At 35.7% G+C, this 24,926-nt stretch overlaps 1 protein-coding gene across 1 annotated transcript; it reads left to right on the plus strand.

Annotated features, from left to right (window-relative positions):
- The first annotated feature begins 2,687 nt into the window (after window positions 1-2,687).
- Window positions 2,688-10,553, plus strand: LOC107830105 (uncharacterized). The gene is made up of 4 exons (XM_016657587.2): window positions 2,688-3,098; window positions 6,685-7,244; window positions 8,823-9,734; window positions 10,048-10,553. Exons 1-4 carry the CDS (start codon window positions 2,925-2,927, stop codon window positions 10,292-10,294), a joined length of 1,893 nt encoding a protein of 630 aa, XP_016513073.1. The 5' UTR covers window positions 2,688-2,924; the 3' UTR covers window positions 10,295-10,553.
- Window positions 10,554-24,926: the final 14,373 nt, after the last annotated feature.

The raw sequence follows: 24,926 nt of genomic DNA on the forward strand, positions 1-24,926 counted from the left end.
GGCCTTAAACATTTGAAAATTTTCCCGTGTGTTACAATTAAAGAGTTAGCTCGAGCTTGATTCAGATCAACTCATCTTAACTAGATATTATAGCAAGATCATTTAAGCTCGACCCGACTTAATATTTAGTAAGCTCGATTTGGCTTGACTCAAGTTTCGCTTTTCGCACGACCTTCCATAGAATAAGATCCAATCTCATGGCCCATTTCCCATTATCTATCGTTTCTCCTAACCTCCAAATGAATTGTTTGATTTAAGGTATTTGATGAAATATTATGGTGTTGAATTTGGTATTGCCTTATTATTTTGAATCATGTACAACTAATATACGTATTGCTTTCTACAATAACCAAATATATAACAAGAAATAATTTTTGTGGGAGAAGCTGCAGACAATGGGGGTTTGGAGGAGCAATGGGAACACGAATATTACGTGGAAATCGATAGCAAATTGCATTCGGAAAGCGGCTAAAGAGGTATTAGGAGTCTCAAATGGTTAACCTAGTAGACACAGAGCAGACTGGTGGTAGAATGGACAAGTTCAAAGAAAAGTGAAAGCTAAGAAAATGGCGTATTTTGAAGCTAGTGGAGAGCAAATGCGAGGAGGAGAGGGGTATGAATAGGGAAGGGTATAAAAAGGCTAAGAAGATGCGAAGTTAGATATTATGGAGGCTAAAACTGCAACGTTTGGACGTTTGTATGAAGAATTTAAGACCAAGAGATGAAGGCTCGTGACCTAGATCAAGTGAAGTGCATCAAATACGAAGATGACAAGGTTTTTGTGGATGACACACATATTAGACGAAGATGGTAGACGTACTTTCATGCACTCTTGAACGAAGAGAGGAACAGGAAAATTGTGCTAGGGGACTTGGAGCATTCCTAGAGTAGTCATGATTTTGGGTATTGCAGTCGTATTGAAGTTGAAGAGGTTTGGGGGGCTATGCGCAAAATGAGCAAAGGTATAGCGATCATGCTAGACGAGATCCCTGTGAAATTTTGAAAGGATGCAGACAGAGCAGTCTTGTAGTGGCTTACTGGGTTGTTTAATGTCATTTTAAGATGGAGAAGATGCTTGAAAAATGAAGGCGGGGTATAGTTGTTCCGGTATACAAGATAAATGTGATATCCAAAATTACAAAAACTATAGTAGTATCAAGTTGCTAAATCACATTATAAAATTTTGAGAGAGGATGATGAGGAGAAATATATCTATTTGGTGAACCAATTCAGATTCATGCCGAGGCGTTCGACTACTGAAGTCATTCACCTTATTGGGAGACTAGTGGATAAATATAGGGACATAAAGAGGAACTTGTACATGTTCATTGATATATAGAAAGCTTATGATAATGTCCTAAGGGAGGTTATTTGGAGAATTATGGAGGCTAGAAAGGTGCTTGTAGCATAAACTAAAGTGATCAAGACATGTATGATGGCGATATAACCCAGGTTAGAACGGTGGAAGGAGACTCGAAACAATTTTCAGTCATGGTAGGATTGCATCAAGGATCCACGATTAACCCATTTTTCTTTCCCTTGACAACGAATGTTTTGACATGGCACGTTCAAGGGGATATGCCATGATGCATCTCATATTGCGGATGATATAGTACTAATTGACCAGACACGAAGCTGGAGGTTTGGAGATAGACCCTGGATGTAAAGGTTTCAAGTTGATCATGACTGAAACACAGTACTTGGAATGCAAAATTCAGCGAGGTGACTCCTGAAAACGACGTGATATGAAGCTAGATTCACAAGTCATCTCCAAGAAAGAGAGTTTCAAGTACCTCATATCTATTATCCAAGGTAATAGAGAGATTGACAAGGATGTCATACATCGAATTGGAGCCGATGGATGAAATTGAGGTTAGCTTGCAGAGTTTTGTATGATAAGAAGGTGCCACCAGAACTTAAAGGAAAGCTTTATAGAGTGGCGATTAGACCGACTATGTTGTATGGACCAGAGTTGACCTGTCAAGAACATCCATGTATGTAAGATGAAAGTAGTAGAAATAAGGATGTTAAGATGAATGTGTGGTCATACCATGAGAGACAAGATTAGGAATGACGACATTCGGAACAAGGTAGGAGTGACCTCCATGGAAGACAAGATGCATGAAGCTAGGCTGAGATGGTATGTTCATGTGAAGAGGAGGGGTGTAGATGCACCGGTGCGAAGGTGTGAGAGATTGACTATGGTGGGACTTATGAGCGATAAAGCTAGGCCTAAGAAGTATTAGGGAGAAGTGATTAGGCATGCCATTACGCTATTCCAGATTAGTGAGGACATGACCCTTGATAGACAGATGCGCGTTGAAAATAGGGTAGAAGGTTAGCAGTTAGGCTTGCACATCTCCTTTTCATGCCGGTAGCATTAATATTAATCTCGTATCTTCCTATCCGCAGATTTCTTTTGTTGTATGCTATTTCTTTCACTTTGATTATACTATCACCTTATCCCTTTATCTGGCTATTATTACTACTTGTTGTGTCGGCCTCTTTTAAATTTTTTTTGAGCCGGAGCTCTATCGGAAACAACTACTCTACCTTCATAAAGGTCGGGGTAAGGTGTGCGAACATTCTACCTATCCGGATCTTACTTTGTGGGATTATTTATTGTTATTGTTATTGTATTACTAATCCCTCTATTATAAATGTGGTGACTTGTTTTCCAACCAAGCTAACCCCAAGTAGAAAAAAAGAAAGGAAAAATGGCCTAGCCGAGTTGCATCAATTCTTTTACACCTGGCAGTTGGCACTAGCATATAAACCTTGGATTAGCTTTAAGGCTCCGAATTGTTGCGCAACTAAAACACAGAACCAGAAAGAAGTAAACGAAGGAAGAAATAAAGATTGGGCGGCTGTAAAGAGCCAATTGAATTTGGGGAAACGTCTTAGCTCTTGCAATCCGTGAAAGAATGTCGGTTCGTTTGATGAAAAAAATCTTGAAAGAAAAGGAACAACCAGCTGAGCCTCAACAACTCATCAACAACAACGAAGAATCTGAATCTGAATCGCCTCCTCATTCTTCCGCTACCTTTCGGAATCCATTCGATCTCCTTGACGACGAAGACGATGCTGTTGACGACCAGGTTTTGTGTTTATTACTATTGTAAAAAAAAGCTTGTTATTTAATATTAGTTGTTATATGAATTATATTGTTGATTTATTTCATAGAATTTGTTCCAGTTAGTATCACAGAAAATAAAGCTGAAAGTGCCAAGAATAAGTGTGCCAATAAAGAAAAACCCTAATAAATGCGATCAAGCCAGTAAGTAAATTATAAACAATATTAAGAGCTGAATTTGAATCTTAATTATAGACTCTAAAGTAAGAGCTGTCATCGAATTGGATTGGTGGCTGCTTAAGATTCCAATTCAATTCAAGTAGCACCTAAGGGTGTAGCGATCAATGAGGTGGGCGAAAACCTGGAGACCAGGGTTTCTTCTCAGCACAGACAAAAAACGCTAAGCGATTTCTTCCCATCAGCCTAAACCTTGATAGGCAAAGTTATCTGATACATGTGTTGGCGAGAGGTATCAGATACCTTGTGCAACAGTCAAGGTGCGTGCGAACCCCAATGTAATCTGTAAAAAAATTAAATGAATATGTTAGGATCGGGTATGCCTTGAAAGGTCTGTTTGACAGTTCTATTTGCTATAGACACATTATTTCATAGAATTGCTTTAAGTGACTATTGTTTTTTTTTTTCCTACCCTCGTTTTTGTGGCCACATGAATCACAAAACACAAAGTTGAAAGTGCTAAGAATAAGCGTGCGAGTGAATAGAATCCAACCCTAGATTTATGGTTAAGTACAGTTGTAACTTGTAAGTAAATTATAGACCAGTTCAAATTTTGTTTTCAAGATATCAATGAGACTAGGGTGGAAACAAATGGATGTGATCAATATTGGGCGTGAATAGATTCCTATAAATCTGTGTCTTGAAATGGTAGTGAAGGGCCATCGATGAAAGGAATCGAGATGCTTAAGATTGCGGCTCAAGTAAGGAAGATGAATATGCAAGAATACAGTATAACCTATCAAAGTTGCTTGATAATTCTAATTGGTACTTGCACATTACTTGTTTTAGATATATAGGTTTCCTACTCAAGAACTTATCTAAAAAGGTTTCCTATTCAAGCAAGAAAGATGAATATATAAGAACAGGGTATAACCTGAAGATGCTACTGACGAGGTTTGTATACTAGTTTCAGAAATATTAGGCATTTTGATTTGATCTGCTTTCCATTTTGATAGTTAATATAGTTGCTTCCAACTATTGCCTTCATCCTACTGCCACTTCTGGTTCCACATATATCATAGAAAACATAGCTGGAAGTGCCAAAATTTAGCGTGATAGCTGATGCTACTTTAAAATGTAAGGTAAACCCCACCTTAATTTAGGGTCCATTAAGCCAGTAGGATTAATATGGAAAGAATAGGGCATAATCTTAAGTGACGGGGAATCATTGCAGCCCAGTTGGTTGGCTATTAAGCAGTTTTTCCAACTAGTCTGAATGATGTAGAAAGCTTTAAAAGAGCTTCTAATTCCACTTGTATATTTGGCGAGAGAATACCATGTGTTGACGGTTAAGCTTGATGGAGAAGTGTGGATGACTCGTGTTGAGTAGTATGCACTACTCATAAATAAATTTTCCCACCAACTTGATGTTTACTGATGAAATATTTATTGATCCCTGGCGCCACCTCCTAAAACAGGTGTTTGGAAAGAAATCTCCTTTGAATTATAAGCCTCTCATGTTCAAAATTGGCTTCCATGCTCCTTCGTCCTTCTCTAATGTCCCCTTATCATCAAACCGAGTTACTTCTCTGCCCAAAACAACAATAACAAACCCAGTGAAACCCCACAAGTGGGGTCTGGGGAGGGTAAAATGTACGTAGACCTTACCCCTACCTTATGACGGTAGAGATGTTGTTTCCGGAAGACCCTCGGCTCAAGAGAAGCGAAAATGAAGCAATAAACAGACAATAGCAACAACAAGGTAATTAGAAATGACACTAAAACATTGGTTACCAAGGCTCAAAAAAGTGACCCTAAAAAATTTCCATGGTTTCTACTTTTCACACATAAAGCATTGGTTATCAAGGCTCAAAATAAGATAATTTTCTTGCCCAAAGTACCGCTTCTTATGCCACAATCCTTCCAGAGAGTAGAAGTTCTTTCGTCTTCGGATGAGATTCATTAGAAATGCTCATCCTATTACTCAACGTAAGCAAGGAGTGGATTTTATTACGAAGCTACCATTCTCCTTTTTTGCCAAATAAGGGCCTTTAATTCTTGTCCCAAAGCTTCAAATCCATGTAACATGGGGAAAAGATGGCTAATATCAATGAGTAAAGGTTTAATTGAAGACTGCGATGTGGTATATGAACAATCAATAACAAGAGATCCATCAATCGGACTTGAAAGCAGAGAAAGAAAGTCATGTGAGTTCAAATCAACATACCAATGGAATGTCTCTCTATTTTAACTTGTAAGAATATTCTATGATTTTTAAGAGAAGGTAGAGTTCTCCTTAAAAATATAAAATGTAGATCGAATGATTCACCTATTTGCTTATATCCCATTGTATTGAAGAAGTCACAGATTTGGTAGGATTTCATATTGAAGAAGCGACAAATTGGAAATGTGGTGCAGATAAACTCATATTGATATGTCCCCAAGACTTTGGTCTAGTGGTAAGACCGTATCACATGATGTGTAGGTTAAGCGCATATCACGGGTAGGAACCCCGCTGCAAACCAAAACTGTATTTAAGCGAAGAAGGATAGAGGGGTGGCTGCATTATCCTCCGAGTTTTAAACTATGACCCCGTGGTGCTCGGGGAGCTAGCTTTCGGGAACTCAAATCCCGGACTAACCAAATCAATACTCGCCATTTCACAAGAAATAGTCCGTTTGAGTGTATGTCCATTGTCTGCGACATTTTGTTCTTTGTTGCTCGTTCTGTGATATGTGTAACTGCCCCTACTTTTGGTTTGGCTTGGAGTGCATAAATCGAGTAGGAAGAGATGTATCGTCGTAAGTTGGTCTTATATTATGTTGGAGTAAACAACAAAAAGATGTTTGAAGGAGTTGTAAATCCAACACTGAAAATCAAGAGTTCGCTCTAATTTTACTTATAAATTTTGGGTGCAGAAAACATTCCTTTTTATATAGATAGTTGGATTGACTGTATGAAAGCTTAATGCTAAGTTATTTTAACTTTTTGGCATCAACTTGGTGCATATTCAATGAAATGGTTATCTGATTTATTAAAAAAAAATATTTGATTTTTCCTACTTGTCAGTTAAATCTCCTCAATCGACATGCTTTGAGAAACTCACATTGCTCCTTGACGATTAAGTTGGTATAGAAATAAGATGCCTCTTCATGTGCAGTTGATTATGCATTCTACCCTAATGATAATTTTAACCGTCTCTCTATTTCTTTTCTTTTTGTTTCTTTGATAAGTAACTGTGTCTCTATTTTTTAATCTTCTGATTTGTTGGGAAAAAACTTCTGACTGTGAGAATATATGCAACTAGCTTTTCTCTCCTTTTTTTTTTTTTTTTTTGGGGGGGGGGGGGGGTTCATAGAGTGTGACCGTTGCTTCATTGTTGATTTTATACTTACTTGACAAAAGCCATGCCAAATGATGGATTATTGCTGCAGGAAAACAAGGCAGATAACGATGATGGATCCCCAATCCATAATAGCGATGAGAAGCAGTCCTTCACCACGAAAGCCACTCCTGAAGCATTTGTGTTGTCAGATAGCAAATTAAAGAAAAAGAAAAAGAAGAAAAACAAGGAGAAGTCACAACCAAGAGTGGAGGATAATGAGAACTCTTGGAACGAGTCATTAGAACAACTATCAATTAAAGATGATTCTTCTCATCTTGAGCATGTTGCTCACGATCCTGGAAAATCTAATACGACAAATTTAAATGGCAGAGGAAAAGTGGTCAAGCGGTGTACATCTTCCGTCTTACAAGTAGACCCGAAATTTCTTAATGCAGAAAACGAACTAAAAAGGATATTTGGTTCTAGAGTGGTAAATTCGTTTGAAAAAAGTCATCAAACTGGAAGTTCTAGACAACCAAGAGGCGGAAGACGTGGGAGCCAGAACCACCGGAAGACTATTATTGTTTCTCCTTTAGAACATTGGCCAAGGTGGGATGGATCACTATCGATGGAGCTTGTGGAAACCAGAGATGGGATCTGTTATTTTAGGTAATGTCATTGCTTTTCTTGATAGTATTGACATGTCAAGATTAATATGCTTTTGCTAGTGCCACAGGGGTATGAATGCAATATTCAGTGTAATGTGCTAGATAAAACACAGCAAAACATTTAGACCACGTTCTACAGATAAGGAGCAAAGTATAAGTTTTCACCATGAACAATATGTTCTTTCTTGTAATTTGTCATTGGATGATTCTGAAACATATGAATTAGTCTTGATTTAGCAAATTCTATAAAATATGTTTACCTTTTGGTCAGATTAAAATAATAATTAGTATAAGAAATTGCACAAAATGACTATTGAAATTGACTTGTTGCATGTGTTCCGTATAACTTCCTTTTGGTTAATATTTAGTATTTTATCTTAAAAAAATTGGATGAAACTCTTTTTAGGCAAGAAGATGAAACTCTCTTTTTTTCCTTCTCAAAAAAGAAAAAGAAAAAAAGGAAGTTGTATATTATTGCACCAAAACAACAACAACTACGCTTCAATTCCAAGCACGGTGGGGTCGGCTACATTGCACCACAAAAGTTCTATGAAATATTGAAATAGCTAGTTTATATGGATTTCCTAAACAATAATTGTGGGTAAGAAATCGACATGGCATGATCTAAATTTACTTTAATTATTGAATTTGAATTCTCAAACTCATGAATATGAGTGTGTGTGTGTGTGTGTATATATTTTGTATGTATGTATGTTGATACAAATATCATAATTTAATTTTTTCCTAGTCTTTGTACTATAACTTTCATAAGTACATTAACAAAAACTTTTGCAAGTATAATCTCTTCGCATTTACGTGCTGTCTTTCTGAGTTTCTCCAAGTCTGATTCGTGCTTCTTAGTATATGCTAGCAGGACGGTTTTGACTACCATGGTAACTTAGTAGTTGACCTCCATTCAGCATGAAATGTTAAATTATTGCTTTTAGGTTTTTTATGTGCTAGTAGTCAGTGACATATTGAAATACAAAAAAGAAAAAATGGTTCTAGTTTATGGATGTAGGAAAGATATTGCCTGATTGTAAAGATCCATCTGTTGGTGTTTTACCACTTAACCTGAATGAGTATTAATTTGAGCTAGATGCAAATCTTCTATTTATCTGATTGTCCTTGTATAAGATTTTGACGTTTTAAAAAATAATATCCTGCCAACAGATTGCTGAACGGCTTAAACTCATGCAGGACTATGGGCTACATAGAATGTTTATCAATTTTTGCTTTTATTTTCTTTTAAATAAAGAAGGTGAACGGGTAGAAAAAATCCCAACAACCAAAAGGAGAGCCCTGTATATGAGAGGACAGCTGCAATAAAAGGGCTTCAGCATCTTGGTTCCTTTGCTTTATGTTTAATTACATTTTAAGTTATCCTTTTTTTGGGGGTAATTGTCAACTCACTTTGATCGTTGAAGCTAAGATTTAGCTGAAGATGAGTTGAAACTTTAACCTTATATTTTTATTTCTTTTGATGATAATGCTTATTGTCTTTGAGGATGGATGTACATCTAACAGCAGTTTGTTTTATCACTTTAAAGTGCAAACTAATTGGGTTCATGTCGCGTAGGTATGTACATACATCATCCTACAGCCAAGCCCAGGAAGCATTTGAAAGTGCTAAGGCAGTTCATGATTTTAATGGTATCGTGAATATTCTATTGCATCATCCATATCATGTTGAGTCACTCATTACATTAGCTGAATATTATAAATTCAGTGGTGAACATCAAATGTCGGCTGATTGTACTGCAAGATGTCTGTATGCATTGGAATGTGCATGGCATCCACTGTTCACTCCTTTGATGGGCAATTGTCATCTTAAGTATAGTTGTGAAACCAACAAGCCATTGTTTACCGTGCTTTTCTCCCACATGAAAAACATGGATAGACGTGGCTGCCATCGGTCTGCTCTTGAGCTTTGCAAATTATTGCTTCTACTAGATTCAGACGATCCAATGGGAGTCTTGTTCTGCATTGACTACTATTCTTTAAGAGCGGAGGAGTATACATGGCTTGAACAGTTCTCTGAGCAATATAAGAGTGATAATTCTTTGTGGTTATTTCCAAATTACTCCTATTCTCTTGCCGTGTGCCGTTACTATGTTGAAAATGAGGAACATGCTAAAGATATAACGACAGATAATTTAAAAGCTTCTGCAACAGATATCATGAAGCAGGCATTGATGTTACATCCTTCAGTCTTGAAAAAGCTAGTGTCGAAGGTACCGTTGAAGGATAAAGCCTGGACTAGCATAATCAAGCACAAGTTCTTTAGCTCTGATCAAACAGGAACACCTTCCTTGGATCACTTGATCAATATATATGTTGAAAGGAGCTACCTTATATGGAGGCTTCCTGATCTCCAGAAGTTTGTTAGGGATTCTGCACTTTCAGTAATTGAGACACTGCAGAATGACGGAAATGATGCCGGAGACTGGATGTGTGTGCGAAAAGAAGCTTTTTCATCTGAGAAAAATGAGTGAGTGCTGCCTTTCGCCTTGTTCCTCTCATCAACAGAAAAGAAAATGGTGTTGCTTATTTTTAGGCATATTGTACTATTATTTATTGTTTATTTTCTTCTTCTTGAGCTGAAGGTCTTCCGGAAATAGCCTCTCTACCCCTCCGGGGTAGGGGTAAGGTCTGCATACACTCTACCCTCCTCAGACCCCACTAGTGGATTTTACTGGGTTGTTGTTGTATTGTACTATTATCTTCAGTTACTACTCATTTCTTATGTAAACCATTCACTTTATGCATGTGGATTTTAAAACTTAGCTGTCTACTTTTACCAGGTATTCTCACTTGCTGGTATCAGATTTCTCTGATTCAGTTCCGACTTTGCCTCCTGATAACCTGCAAAACTTCATGGTTGACCCGAGGAGAGAGGTGCCAAATGATGCACAACCTGCAAACAACCGTGTCCAAGATTTGTCTGATCGAAATGCAATTGCTGTCTTGCTCGAGTCTATGTTACCGTGGATTAATTATGGTTCTGGCCATGACCAGCTTGATCATGATGAGCAGGCTAATGATGGATAGGTTTCTTTTAGTGAGGTATTACTTTCTTCCAAATTGGTACCTGCATTGCTTTGTAAGGTTAGATATCTTTCAGTTCTAACTTCTGTAATGATATACAGTTACTTTTTCCTTGTTACACCAAAGAGTAATTTAGGTGCAAGTTCTGTATATAGTTGAATTCCCTCCTTTCCCCTAGTTGTCCGATGCTTCGAGTATTTTAAAGGAAGAACTTGAGTATTGCTTGAGCTCTATAATGACATGAAAGGTTTTGGTGTTAAAAGGGAAATCTCCAGCTTTGGTTCTTACAAGAGCTGTGTGCACATATGCTAGATATGGAATGAGGAGTCCACTTAAAGAAGCAAAAAAGCATTTGAAAATGGAAATGGAGGTTAAAATGAGATATCGACAGGTTTGGAGATTTCTATTGGAGGATGGTATAGGGTCACAAAGTTATGCTAATGTTCTTAAATTATGTGTTAATTGCACCAGCTACTTACAAATACATACATATATATCTTGTCTTGTTTCAGTTTCGCTCTTGATATTTTATATGGAACTTAACGTTGGGAAACTTATATTCCCTCCGTTCCAATTTATGTGAACCTGTTGGGCACAAAGTTTAAGAAAAAATGAAGATTTTTAGAATTTGTGGTCCTAAACAAGTCAAAAAGGGGCCCAGAGTATTTGTGTGGTTATAAAAGCTTCTCATTAAGGGTAGAATTGTAAGTTTAAGCTAAATTGTTACTAAATTTAGAAAGGGGTTATTCTTTTTGGAACGGACCAAAAAGAAAATAGGGTCACATAAACTGGAACAGAGGGAGTAATTATTTTTAGATAATATAATGTCCTAGTTCCGACGTGAAGTTAGGTGAAAATTATGGGCATGCTGATTTTTCCTTCCGCTTTCATGCAGAAGGTTTCCCTTACCGGCTTGAAGGAAGAATAGTTTTTCGATAGAGCATTGGTTATGGCTCTATTTGTGAAGGAATGTGTTTATGCGCTTTCTTTACTACTATGTTATTTCTCCCGTTCGAGTGATTCGTATTTGATGCTCTTATTAGATTGGGTGTTTTTTTCCTAATTGAAAGGTTCAAATAAGAAGCAAGTTTTTAGGTATAACTGAATTCTTATTCTTTTCTCATTTCGTTCTAATCTTCCTGTTAAAAGTAACATTACAAGTAGCACTTTTAACAGAATGAATCTCTATATCTCGTGTTTGGTTTCTTATTATTTTAGCAATTTCTGATTTCAAAATATTTTATAAGAAAGAAAAAAGAAGCTCTTATCGTTCATCAACATATGTAAAAGCTTGTCCGTCTATTATTGTTTATTGATAATTCAGTTAAAATAGAACAAGCCAATTGGCACATTGTAGTCCATATATTATCATTGCACAAAACTGCACTAATTTTAGATGCTTAAGCAATACAATACGATCTTTCAAATGATCATTCAATTTAAACTGAAGGTATCTTTTCCGATTTAGTTGTCTTTTTTTTTTTGTTTTGTTTGTATGATTAGATTAAGTATTGAATTACACGAGTTATTTCATCTCTTAGAATTTCTCAACTTCGATATTTTAAAAATTTATCCAGAACTGGTACTGTTAATTAATTCAATTTTTCTTTTTTAAAGAGTAGAATAATTTTATTGCGTTGAGACTTAAGGGTAGGTTTTACAAGGTAGTGGTTAGACTGACTATGTTGTACGGGGTAGAGTGTTGGCCAGTCAAGAACTTTCATGTCCAGCAGATGAAAATAGCTGAAATGAGGATGTTGAGATGGATGTGTGGGCATACTAGGTTGGATAGAATTAGGAATCTAGTTATTCGGGACAAGGTGGGAGTGACCCCCTATGGAGGAAAAGATGCATGAGGCGAGGCTGAGATTGTTCGGGCATGTTAAGAGGAGAAACACAGATGCCCCAGTCAGGAGGTGTGAGAGGTTGGCCTTGGGGCGTATGAGGAGGAGTAGAGGTAGGCCAAAGAAGTCTTGGGAAGAGGTGATCATGCGGGACATGACTAAGCTTGAGCTAACGAAAGACATGACCCTAGATAGAAGGGTGTGGAGGTTGAAGATTAGAGTAGAAGGTTAGTAGGTAGTCGTGTGTTTTCCTTTGTCTTCCCTAGTTTGATAGTATTAGTATTAGTATTAGTATTAGTATTAGTACGATACCCTTTTATCCTTAGTTTGCTATTATCACATTTCTTGTTTTGTTATTACTTGCCATCGGTACTTCCGTAGTTTGCTAGCAGTACTTCATTCATATTCTCGTTGCTACCTTGGATTTTGTTTTCTAAATATATTGTCTTGCTATTACTTGCTCTCAGTATCTCTTTCATATTCTTTGTTGCTATCTTCGATTTAGTTTTCTAATTATATTGTCTTGCTATTACACTACTAGAAATTCGCTAAAAACTAGCCAAAATTTTTCGACCAACGTTGGTCGGTCAAAAAAAGCAACCAAAAACCGTCCAGCTTGGACGGAAATCGGAAAAAATATTTTACATTTTTTAAAAATAAATACCGGCCAAAGTTGGTCTAAATTGGTCAACAAGTTGACCGAGCTGGTCAGACTTGCTTAGCCAAAGAAACTTTCACATCACTGACCAACTTTGGTCGGTAATGTGGACCCAATTTTTTAAATTTTAATAATTATATTATTATTTAAAATATTTTATAAAATTTAAAGAATTTATATTTAAAATTACCGACCAACGTTGGTCAGTTAATGCAGGGGAAGCATTTACCGACCATTTTTGGTCGGTATATTTTATTTTCTGGAAAATAACCAACCAAAGTTGGTCGGTTATTAGGTCAACATTGGTCAAAATTTTGAATATACTATCTGAATAATATAAATGTAATCTGTTAACACTTTTGTAATACAAATAATGAATACACTAACATATATTATAACATGCTATATACGTAGTTAAAGTAGTACCACAAAGCGTGTTATATATATAGTTCAAACGTTTTGTTTTTAATATTTATCGATGCATCTAAGTAAGTTATAAGTCGATGAATCAATTTACAAATAGATATATTTGATGATAAATTATATATACTAATTAGGATCTTCACAAGTTTATCCCTAAAAGAACCCGACCCCGTGGTCCTAGCGCTTCGTGTTCACACAAACATATACTATAACAAGCTATATATATAGTTAAAGTATTACAATGAAGTGTGTGTGTGTGTGTATAGGTATAGCCGTATATATATAAGAACACGAAGCGCTAGGACCACATGGTCGGGTTCTTTTAGGGATAGACTTGTGAAGATCCTAATTAGTATATATAATTTATCATCAAATATATCTATTTGTAAATTGATTCATCGACTTATAACTTACTTAGATGCATCGATGAATATTAAAAACAAAACGTTTGACCTATATCGACTAATAGTAAAAACAAAACGTCTTGACCTATATCGATTAATCTATGTCATGCATTATTAGTGATGAATGAATGAAAAATAGAAGAATTAATACTAAATATATTTGACATGTATATATATATATATATATATATATATATATATGTGCGTGTGTGTGTGTGTGTATATATATATATGGATCACAAATTAAAGAAACGAAAGAAGTTATTAGTATTAAGTAAACGAGTTAAATTAATAGGTCAAACATGGTCAAACTTTTAATTTGAATCACATTAATATTTACTATCTAAATAATATAAATGTAATCCATTAACACTTTTGCAATACAAGGGATGAATACACTAAAATATACTCTAATATGCTATATATGTAGCTAAAGTAGTACAACGAAGCGTGTTATATATATATATATTAAAGTAGTACAACGAAGCGTATTATATATATACACACAAACATATACTATAACAAGCTATATATATAGTTAAAGTATTACAATGAAGTGTGTGTGTGTGTATATATATAGAGAGAGGTATAGCCGTATATATATAAGAATACGAAGCGCTAGGACCACAGGGTCGGGTTCTTTTAGGGATAGACTTATGAAGAAGCAATAATCTAATTAGTATATATAATTTATCATCAAATATATCTATTTGTAAATTGATTCATTGACTTATAACTTTTTTTTGGTTCAAAAGAAAATATTTATATTAAAATTACGGTGGCATAGTACAAGGAGCTAAAGTGAAACGAGGCACATGACAACACTGGCCTTCTAGAGTAGAAGAACTACGGGGACGACCTCGTGGTGGGTCGTTACAAAAAGTGGGGAGGGGTGTGGAGCTAGAACTATCTAATTTCCTTAGATGAGTTGTACAAAATGATATGTCAGGTTGGCGCAAGACATAGTCAATAGTAGGTACTATATTTCTAACAAAAAGCATTCCTAGCCGATCTTCTTCCAAAACCGTCAGTACTGCAGATGGCGGCGTAGTGTAAGTGAGGAAGTCTTCAGAGTTATCCATGTTGCATCCAAAATTTATGAGGATATCAGCCACTTTATTTTGCTCCATGTATGTGTGATGTATGATGGGATCATCCAGCTATCACAGAAGGTACCTGCAATCCATAATTAGATTAGTAAATAATGGATGGGAATTGTATTGTACGAGAGAGAGTATTGCTTGAGCATCTATCTTAATTTCTAGTGGTTTAATTCCATGAAGAAAGGCGATTTTAAGTCCATGTAGGAGTCCCAGAAGCTCAGTGTGGATACTGAAAGACGTGAAACATGAGCCCGTATAGCCGATGATCCATGAACCTTGTGAGTCTCTGATTACTCCACCAAATCCCCCGCAATGTGATTGCAATTTCGCAGCTCCACCGCGGTTTAATTTATAAAATTTTGTTGGAGTAGGGTGCCATTTAATGTGCATAGGAATGCGTGAGGGAGGTCGATTATGTGGTAAGACAACGTAATAGTATTCAACAGCCTTGTGAAGGACAAATGTTGAGGTTCGGGGGTGCTTTGTGAGATCGATAAAGGGAGGCATTTCCGTTAAGCTAGATATGCCAAAGGCAGAAAGGTATGACAATGGAGTTTGGGATGTTGAGCATATTTTGCGTCGGAGTGTGTTTTATAAAGCGTTTTAACTAAAGTGTGGGTGAAGAAGATTGGTAATTAATTGTAGAGAGGTGGGTGTGCATGGAAAGTTCTGTCCAGAGTCGGAGGGCATTGGTGCATTGGAAAAGCAAATGAGGGATAGTTTCAGAGGATGTCGCACAAATAGTGCAGGTGTCATTTGGAATGAGTCCAATGTGATTGTAGTATGCATTGGTGGGTAGTCTGTTATGACAACAGAGCCATAGGAAGTGTTTTATCTTGAGGGTAAGAGATAATTTTCCATAGCCATTTAAAGGAGGGTTTAGTAAATGGAGGGAGAATTGAAAGGTAAAGGGATTTGGTGGTAAATTTCCCGTGAGGTGTTAGGGACCAAATGAACGAGTCGTTGGGTTGAGTAAATGAGGGTATATATTGTGTGTGGATACGTTTGATGATGTTGTTAGGTAATTCAAAAGGTAGAGTTGAGAAGTCTCAGTGATGTGAAGAGAGGTAGTTGCTAACTTTGGTAGAAAGTGATGGTTGTGGGAGAGGGCCTGATATGAGATGTCGTAGTGGTATATTTGTTGCGAGCCAGGAGTCCGTCCAAAAATTAATACGCTGACCGTCCCCTATGATCCATTGAAGCCCATTTTGACAGAGAAACCAACCCGTAGTTAGATTTTTCCAAATAAATGAAGTATATGAACGGGGAGGTGCGCCCGAAGGTAGATATTTGGACAATAGCGTGTGTGCCCAAAGGGATGAGGGATTTTGCAGCAGTCGCCAAGCTTGACTAGCGAAGAGTGAGTTATTTTTTAGGTGTATGGACTGTATTCCCAATCCACTCTGAGTTTTAGGGGTGGTGACCTTGCTCCATTTCAGCAGGTGCATTTTGTTTTGCAGTGGTTCCCCAAAGGAAATTGTGTTGGTAACGTTCTAATTGCTTAACCACAGATTTTGGTAATTGTATGTATTGCATGAGTTGATTAGGCAGGCTATTAAGGGTAGAATTAATTAAAGTAGTGCAACCCGCAGTTGTCAGAAATATAAAAAACAAAACATGTTGACCTATATTGATTAATATAAAAAACAAAAAGTCTCGACCTAAAATAGAATAATATTATATTGGTTTATCAATTGATAAATTTTTCGTAAGTAGTAATGTATAAGATTGATCATCAATTACATTATAGTGTATGTGTGTGTGTGTGAAATTACTCATATACTTAATTATAACTTAGAAAATTTACTTAGATAGATGCTATTATAATTTATTAAAAGTAACCTAGTTAATATAATTATTTGTAAAGATTATGCTTATAGTTTATAATTATTTATAATAATTGTATAGTTAAATAAAATAAATGCTTATAGTTAATAATAATTTTTTTATAGTTTATAATAATTTTTTTTATAGTTTATAATATTTTAAGAAATAAAAACAAAAAAATTAATTTGGCTTTTTTAAAAATAACCGACTAAAGTTGGTCGATTTTTGGTCAAACGGTCAATACTTAATGTACCGACTAAAATTACCGACCAACTTTGGTCGGTAATTCTGAACACAGATTTGAAATATACGGGATTCCCCCCATTTTTCATACCTCTCTTCTCTAAATTTTCTTAACTCCTCACTCAATACCTTTGTCTCTCCTTCTCTATTTCCCTCACACAAATTCCATTCTCCACCTCGCGTCGCCACCGCCTAGCTGCTATTGTCACCGCACCGTCGCCACTGCCACGCCACTATCACTTCCACTGCCATTTTCTTCTCCACCTCCTAAAAATTCTAAGTTTGAATTACAACTTATTTTTTGTGTGTATAAATCTAATGTTTTGTTAATTAGCTATGAATTAGTTTCAATTGATTAATGTTTCAATTGATTATTTAACATTGTATTTTATAGAAATTTAGGGTTTAGGTTTTGTTTTAATTGAATTTATTACATATGATAAAATTGAATGTTTGAGTTTGTATTGTCTTGAATAGTTTAGTTAGAATTGAATTATTAACTTTGTATTGTCTTGAATAGTTTAGTTAGAATCTAAGGTTTAGGATTTGTTCTTGTGAATCGAACTTTTAAGGTATGAGTTGAATTTTTAGGATATAAATTGAACTTTTAGTTTATGTTTAAACTCGTAGGATATAAATTGAAATTTTAGTTTATGTTTAAACTCATAGGATATAAATTGAACTTTTAATTTATGTTTAAACTCGTAGGATATGAATTGAACATTTAGTTTTTAGGATTTGTTCTTGTGAATTGAACTTTTAGGATATGAATTGAACTTTTTGGATATGAATTGAACTTTTTAGGATATAAATTGAACTTTTAGTTTATGTTTAAACTCGTAGAATATAAACTGAAATTTTAGTTTATGTTTAAACTCATAGGATATGAATTGAACTTTTAGTTTTTAGGATTTATTCTTGTGAATTGAACTTTTAGGATATAAATCGAACCTTTTTTTAGTTTATGTTTAAACTCGTAGAATATAAACTGAAATTTTAGTTTATGTTTAAACTCATAGGATATGAATTGAACTTTTAGTTTTTAGGATTTGTTCTTGTGAATTGAACTTTTAGGATATAAATCGAACCCTTTTGGATATAAATTGAACTTTTTAGGATATAAATTGAACTTTTAGTTTATAATTAATTATATTTAATATAATTTAATTTATTTTTTCCGATGGTCTCCTGGAAACAGCCTCTCTGCCCCTCGGGGTAGGGGTAAGGTCTGCGTACATATTACCCTCCCCAGACCTCACTTGAGGGATTATACTGGGCCGTTGTTATTGCTGTTGTATAATTTAATTTTTGGTGTAATTAGGAAAAAATAATTATCTTGAATTAACTAAAAAAAGATTTAATTAATTTATAATTGTAGAATAAATTAATTTGTTCTTGTTTTATTTGTATAGATGGAATATCGTACTTGGATGTACAATAGGAATTATCCTAATTGGTGGGGATCGCGGTAGGAATTTGTAGAAGAGGTTGATGACTTTAACATGCAATGTCACTTCCACCCTACCAAAGTGAAGGAGTAATTAGGTGCCCTTGTGTCAGGTGCGATTGTATGAAGCTTAAAAATCGGAGGAAGTTAAGCTTCATCTTTATAAGAAGGGGTTTATAGAGAATTACTTTGTGTGGACTAATCATGGAGAGATCGATGGTAGCGGTGGGATATTTCATAACATAGTTGTTGGTGAAAGTAGTAGGTCGGTGGAGAATACAAATCTTGATTCTAGAATTCAGGATATGGTTGTGGATGTTTTTGGGATGCACTTCGGGGGTGAGACCAATGAAAATGTTGAACAAACTCCTAATGATGATGCAAAACGTTTTTATGAACAGTTAGAGGAAGCTAGTCGTCCACTACGTGACGGAAGTCTGCACTTTGAGCTGTCTGTTGCAGTTAGATTACTAAGTATCAAATCTGATTGTAATATTTCTCAAGCAGCCATAGACTCTTTCATTGACCTTATGAGTGAACTAGTTGACCCTAATATCAATTTACCTGGTGATTTCTATAAGGCAAAGAGATTGGTTTCTAAGTTAGGATTTTCGTCAATGAAAAATTAATTATTGTGAAGATGGTTGCATGTTATATTATAAAGATGATACAACTTTAGACAGTTGTAAATTTTGCAAAAAATCTCGTTTCAAGAGGCTTTCTAGTGGGAATATGGTCGTTGTCAAGGCGATGCATTATTTACCTCTTATACCTAGGTTAAAGAGGTTATATGCGTCGATGAGTTCTGCTCCTCATATGAGATGGCACTTTGAAAATAGAAGACCACCTGGTGTTATGTGTCATCATTCAGATGGAGAAGCTTAGAAGCACTTTGATAGGACATATCCAGATTTTGCTAGTGAACCAAGGAACATTCGGTTAGGTCTGTGTGCGGATGGCTTCACGCCTTTTTCTATATCTGCGACACCATATTCATGTTGGCCTATCTTTCTTACACCTTATAATCTACCACCTGAGTTGTGTATGACTAGTCCATATATATTCTTAAATTGTATTATCCCCGGTCCACGTAATCCCAAAAGTTTGATTGATGTATATTTGTAACCTTTGATTGATGAGCTAAAACAGTTGTGGCATAATGGTGTTGAAACATATGACATATCAACCACGCAGAATTTTAATTTGTATGCTAATTTAATGTGGACTATTAATGATTTTCCTACGTATGGAATATTATCTGGGTGAATGACTGTTGGGAAGCTACCTTGTCCTTACTGCATGGAAAATGGTAAAGCGTTCACTTTGAAACATGGCCGAAAGCAATCATGGTTTGATTGTCACTATCAATTCTTGCCTCATGATCATGAGTTTAGAAGGATGAAAAATGCATTCAAAAAGAATAAAATGGAATATGATTCTCCACCTCCGATACTTTCAGGTGAAGAAATTTATGAGAGGGTCCAGAACTTTAGTAAAGTTACTGAGGCTCCACCTTATAGATTCCCCGGATATGGTGTTACTCATAATTTGACGAAACAAAGTATATTTTGGGAGTTGCCTTATTGGAAGGATAATCTTCTCCGACACAACCTTGATGTCATGCATATTGAGAAGAATTATTTTGACAATTTGTTCAACACAGTGATGGATGTTAAAGGTAAGACAAAAGATAACCCGAAGGCTAGAATGGACTTACAAGAATATTGTAGGCGGCCTGAGTTATACTTGCAGACAACAAATAATGGTAATGTGTTCAAGCCCAAAGCAAGTTACACATTCACTTTGGAGGAAAGATGATAAATTTGTGATTGGGTTACGAAATTGAAGATGTCTGAGGGTTATGCGTCGAATCTTGGAAAAAAGTAGATATGGAGGTAGGGAAGTTGAGCCATTTGAAAAGTCATGACTGTCATGTTTTCACGGAGACCTTAGTGCCTATTGCATTTTGTGGTTTGCCTAAAAGAATCTGAAAATCCATTACAGAGATTAGTTTGTTTTTCAAAGACTTGTGTTCTAACACATTAAGAGAAGAAAACCTACTTCGGATGGATCAGAACATTCGTGTAACTTCTAGTAAGATGGAAAAAAGATTTCCATGTGGTTTCTTTGATGTGATGGAACACCTTCCAATCCACCTTGTACACAAGGCACGACTTGGAGGGCATGTTCAATGCAGATGGATGTATCCCTTTGAGAGGTAATATTATAAATTTGATGTAATATTCTATTTTATTTGAATGTTCTTGGCTACATGATATTATGTAGGACAATTGGCAAATACAAACAATTTGTTAAGCAGAGGAATAAGATTGAAGGATCTATATGCGAAGCCTATCTTGCAAAGGAAACTGCACATTTTTGTTCTTATTATTTTGAGAGTAATGTGCCATGTTCTAGGAATAGGCCCAATAAGCACACGATCGAATGTGTGAATGATCCATTATATCCAACAATGTCCATATTCAATCAACCGACGCTTTAAGGATGTTAGAAAGAGAAGTTTGAGTGATATGGAGTACAAGTCAGCTACACTTTATATGTTGCTAAATTGTCCCGAAGTTGTATTATTTCTCGAGTAAGTATTAATTTATTAGTTATCAAAATGTAAAATTTACTGTGATTACATATTGATGCAACTACTAAAAATATTTGATGTGTCACAGTCACTTCGTGGGTCAATTTGGCCATGATGCTGTATATAGATATTTGATATGTGGTTCAAATAGTTTGTAAGTTTGTCCTGATAATGTTCTAACACTATGTAGGTAAATAATATTTGTAAGTTATGCTAACTTATGAATTTTTGACACTATATAGGTAAATAATCTAAATAATGGTGTAAATCAATTTTTGAAAGATATATCTTGGGGACATGGGCTTTAGGTTACAACAATGTCTAAGTACATAGTGAATGGTTATAAGTTCCATACGGAGGATTGCTCTAAAAATAAAAATAGCAACAACAACGGGGTGTGGGTTCAAGGTGGTGATGGCAACCAAGTTGGAGATATTGATTATTATGGTGTGGTCAAAGAAATAATAGAACTAGAATATACAGGTTGGCCATATAAGAAATTGATACTCTTTAGATGCAAGTGGTTTGACCCAAATCCAACAAGAGGTACAAGAGTACACCACCAATACAACATAATTGAGGTTAATCATATGAGAGAGTATGATCGCTATGATCCTTTCATAATTGCACATAATGTTAGGCAAGTGTATTATGTTCTTTATCCATTGCGGCGGAATAAGTCTGATTGTTGGGTTATAATAAAAACTTAGCCTGTAGGTAGGGTGGAAGTCGAGAATGTATTAGATGTTGCATATCAAAACGATATCTCCAGTGTTCACCAAATAGTGGACGATCAGTTAGAAAATGATTTGGAATATCCTGAACGCATATTGGAAGAAGTTGATATAAATGAAGTAACAATTATAGAAAATAAGGACGAAGAATCGACTGATGAAGCTCAAATAGGACGAAGAATTCTCGGACGAGGAACAATATGTCGGTGAGTTTAAAGCACTCTCGTTTTACAGCTAGTTTCTTATGTGTTTCAATCTAAATATGTATTATATTATGCAGATGGCTGTCACACCTCCTTTTTGCGCGCCCCGCCCCGAAGGGTTAAATGCGCGAGGGAGTTTTTCCAATTTAAGTGACAATATTCGAAATGAGATTATTTATTTAATTCAGAGTCGCCACTTGGGAAAGGTTTGGCTTTTGGTGTCCCAAGTCACCGGTTTATCTTGAATCCCAAATCGAGGAAAATATTCGACTTTTCCAAATGAAGTCTGCGAATCAGAAATTCTAAGTAAGGAATTCTGTTGACCCGAGGGAAGGTGTTAGGCACCCTCGAATCCCGTGGTTCTAGCACGGTCGCTTAAATTGTTATAATGGCTAAATATCTGATTTAAATATATGTTATGACTTACGTGCTTTTATTAAGTTTAAATCGCTTTTATTATTATCATTTATTTTTATAGAATTGCAACGTCGTGAAAATGCATCTCGAACCACGTCACAATCAATGCACCCGTGGTCGTCAACACATTTTGACTCCGTTGAGATTCGGATTTGGGTCACATCAATGTGCACCCGTGTTTAAGAAGGTTAAATTATTAAAGGTGCGCCTAAAGCAACTAGCATATTGTTATTTTGGGAAGGCCGTAAAATTCGCTAAACGGCCTGTCCCGAATTCTAAGTATTTTAATATATACATTTAGAGGGCCCCGCAGCTTGTGCATTTTTGTTTGTCGAGACTCGTCTCATTTTTATTTAAAAGGATAAACCTACAGTGACTATATTTTCTATTAAGTTCATCTCTAAAATAAAAGAAAATTTCTTAATTATTTACATGCTGAAAAACGTAACTTATTTATTAAGTTACGACTAATGTGAACGGAAAATTGCGATCGCGTTTGTACAAGGAAAAACTGCTTTAATTCTACATTCTATTATTTACTAATACTAGAGCATGAGATAGATACACAATAATATCAAAAACAGATTAATTCAACTAACATTATTAGATGAAGAAGTTATACATATGCAATCCATTACTTATTAATAAATCGACTACATTTTTATATAAAGAAAGGAAAATTATATTCAAACAACAAATCTAAACAGTTCGGATTCAACAGGAACAAAGCCTGATTAATATTTCATTTTTTGCTTCAAGCCGAGATTGTACAAATGTGTACCTGGAAACAGCAGTACAAGAACAAAAGAAGTAGGAGTCAGCGACAGTAATAACGCGGCAACAGCAGGTTCAGCAACACCGCAAAACCAGTAAAAACCAGTAGAATAACCCAGTAATAGATTGAAAACTCAGCAGTGCAAAAGTACAATCGCAGTCAAAGAAGAAGAGAGAAAAGATACGAGATGCAGTAGTTTCTGACTTTTGAATGACACTCGAAGAAGAGCAAACAGAATTGTTCGAGTGAAAGTTCAAATTGTCTTTCTCTTTTACTATCACAAACTCTCTACCAGTATAAAAGTATGTCAACTCTCAAGTGTAAAAAGAATCTGTCAACTCTCTCTAAAAATCCTCTCAATAATATTCAACTCTTTTTCTCTCCCCCCAAAAAAATCTCTCTTAAAACTCTCAAGTCTCTTCCTCAATGTCAAGAAAATGACTCTATATTTATAGCAAGACAAGTCTTCAATTCCCAACCCCCAAATTATTCCCCCAATGGCATGCTTTGTCCCACTATCAAATGTCTTCTTTATTTTAAAACTTTGTCCCCCATGCCTACATTAAATAAATGTCACATTATCAACCCATTACAATATGTCCCCCATGCCTACATTAAACAAGTGCAAGATTCCTCCCCATTATGTTTTGTCTTGTCCCCCATTATATTAAACAAGTACATCAAAAACCCCACCCCATTATATTTGTCCCCCATGCTTAACATAAAGAATCAAAATAATGTTCAATTACCAAATTACCCCTCCGACCTTATTGCAATTACAAATCTATCCCCGAATGCAATGCAATTTACCAAATTACCCCTCTGCTCTAAACAATCAATTAATCATAACTCAACCAAAATATAGTCAAGATGACCAATTTCTCAACAATCTTCAACAACAATTATATGAACACCATGAACAACACAACTCAAAATTAATGGAATGAATTAACCATATCGGGAACCGATCCTGGTTAATTTAGACCATGAATGTATGAGCAAGAACACAACAATACAAACAACAAAAATACTAAATTAACAAATCAAAGACAAACATAAACTCACATTAAATCACTGGATTTAAACATGAACTTCAAACAAAGATGAACATGAATTAAATCTGTTTTTAAGCAACAAACATGACGGATTCTAACGATTCAAACAACATTAATATTTTCTGGAAAATAAATAACACATGAAACAAATTGAAGAAATAATTAATTAAATTTCAATTTGAATCTAACAAACATTAAACTAACAAATATTCACTTCAACAATAATAAGAACATGAAATAAACATGAAAAACAAGTAATTAATCTTTCATTTGGAATCTGAAAAATTAATTTAACAAACAACACATGAACATGAACTAAAAATTAATTCAAACGATAAACAAAACAAACATTTGCCGATTTTAGATTCGAAAATATCAAAACAAAATACGGGCAAAAAATAAAACTCGAAAATCTACTAATCGGAGATGAACAACAACGAATTCGATTGTATAGACTGTTTCGACAACCCTCAAATGGGAATAAATCTGCCCGGACTCAACAACGAACTCAACGACGAACGAACGACGGAGACGATCCGAAGCAAACGAAGAAGATGAAGAAGGCGTTGGACGTAGCAAGGTCGACGGACTGTGGCAGGCGCAGCTGAAGCAGCTATGGTCGCCGACATGCTGTTGCGTTCAACGACTAAGGTCGTTGATGAGGAACAACAACCGTCGACGCAGCAGAAACTGTGCTCGAGCAGCAACAATATCCATGGCCGACGATGAAGAAGGTGAAGCAGAAGCAGCATCGCTGGGTCTGTTTGGCTCGACTGGTTCATCCGGGAAGCAGTGACTGGTTCTGTGAAGATGCAGCAACGGGGTTTGGACGATGAAGCCGCAGCTCGGAGGAAGGAGGAGAAGCAGCGGCGTCGGAGGGTTGTTTGGACGTGAAGAAGCAGCAGC

This window comes from Nicotiana tabacum, chromosome 5, assembly GCF_000715075.1.
Source record: "Nicotiana tabacum cultivar K326 chromosome 5, ASM71507v2, whole genome shotgun sequence".
Lineage (NCBI taxonomy): Eukaryota > Viridiplantae > Streptophyta > Magnoliopsida > Solanales > Solanaceae > Nicotiana > Nicotiana tabacum.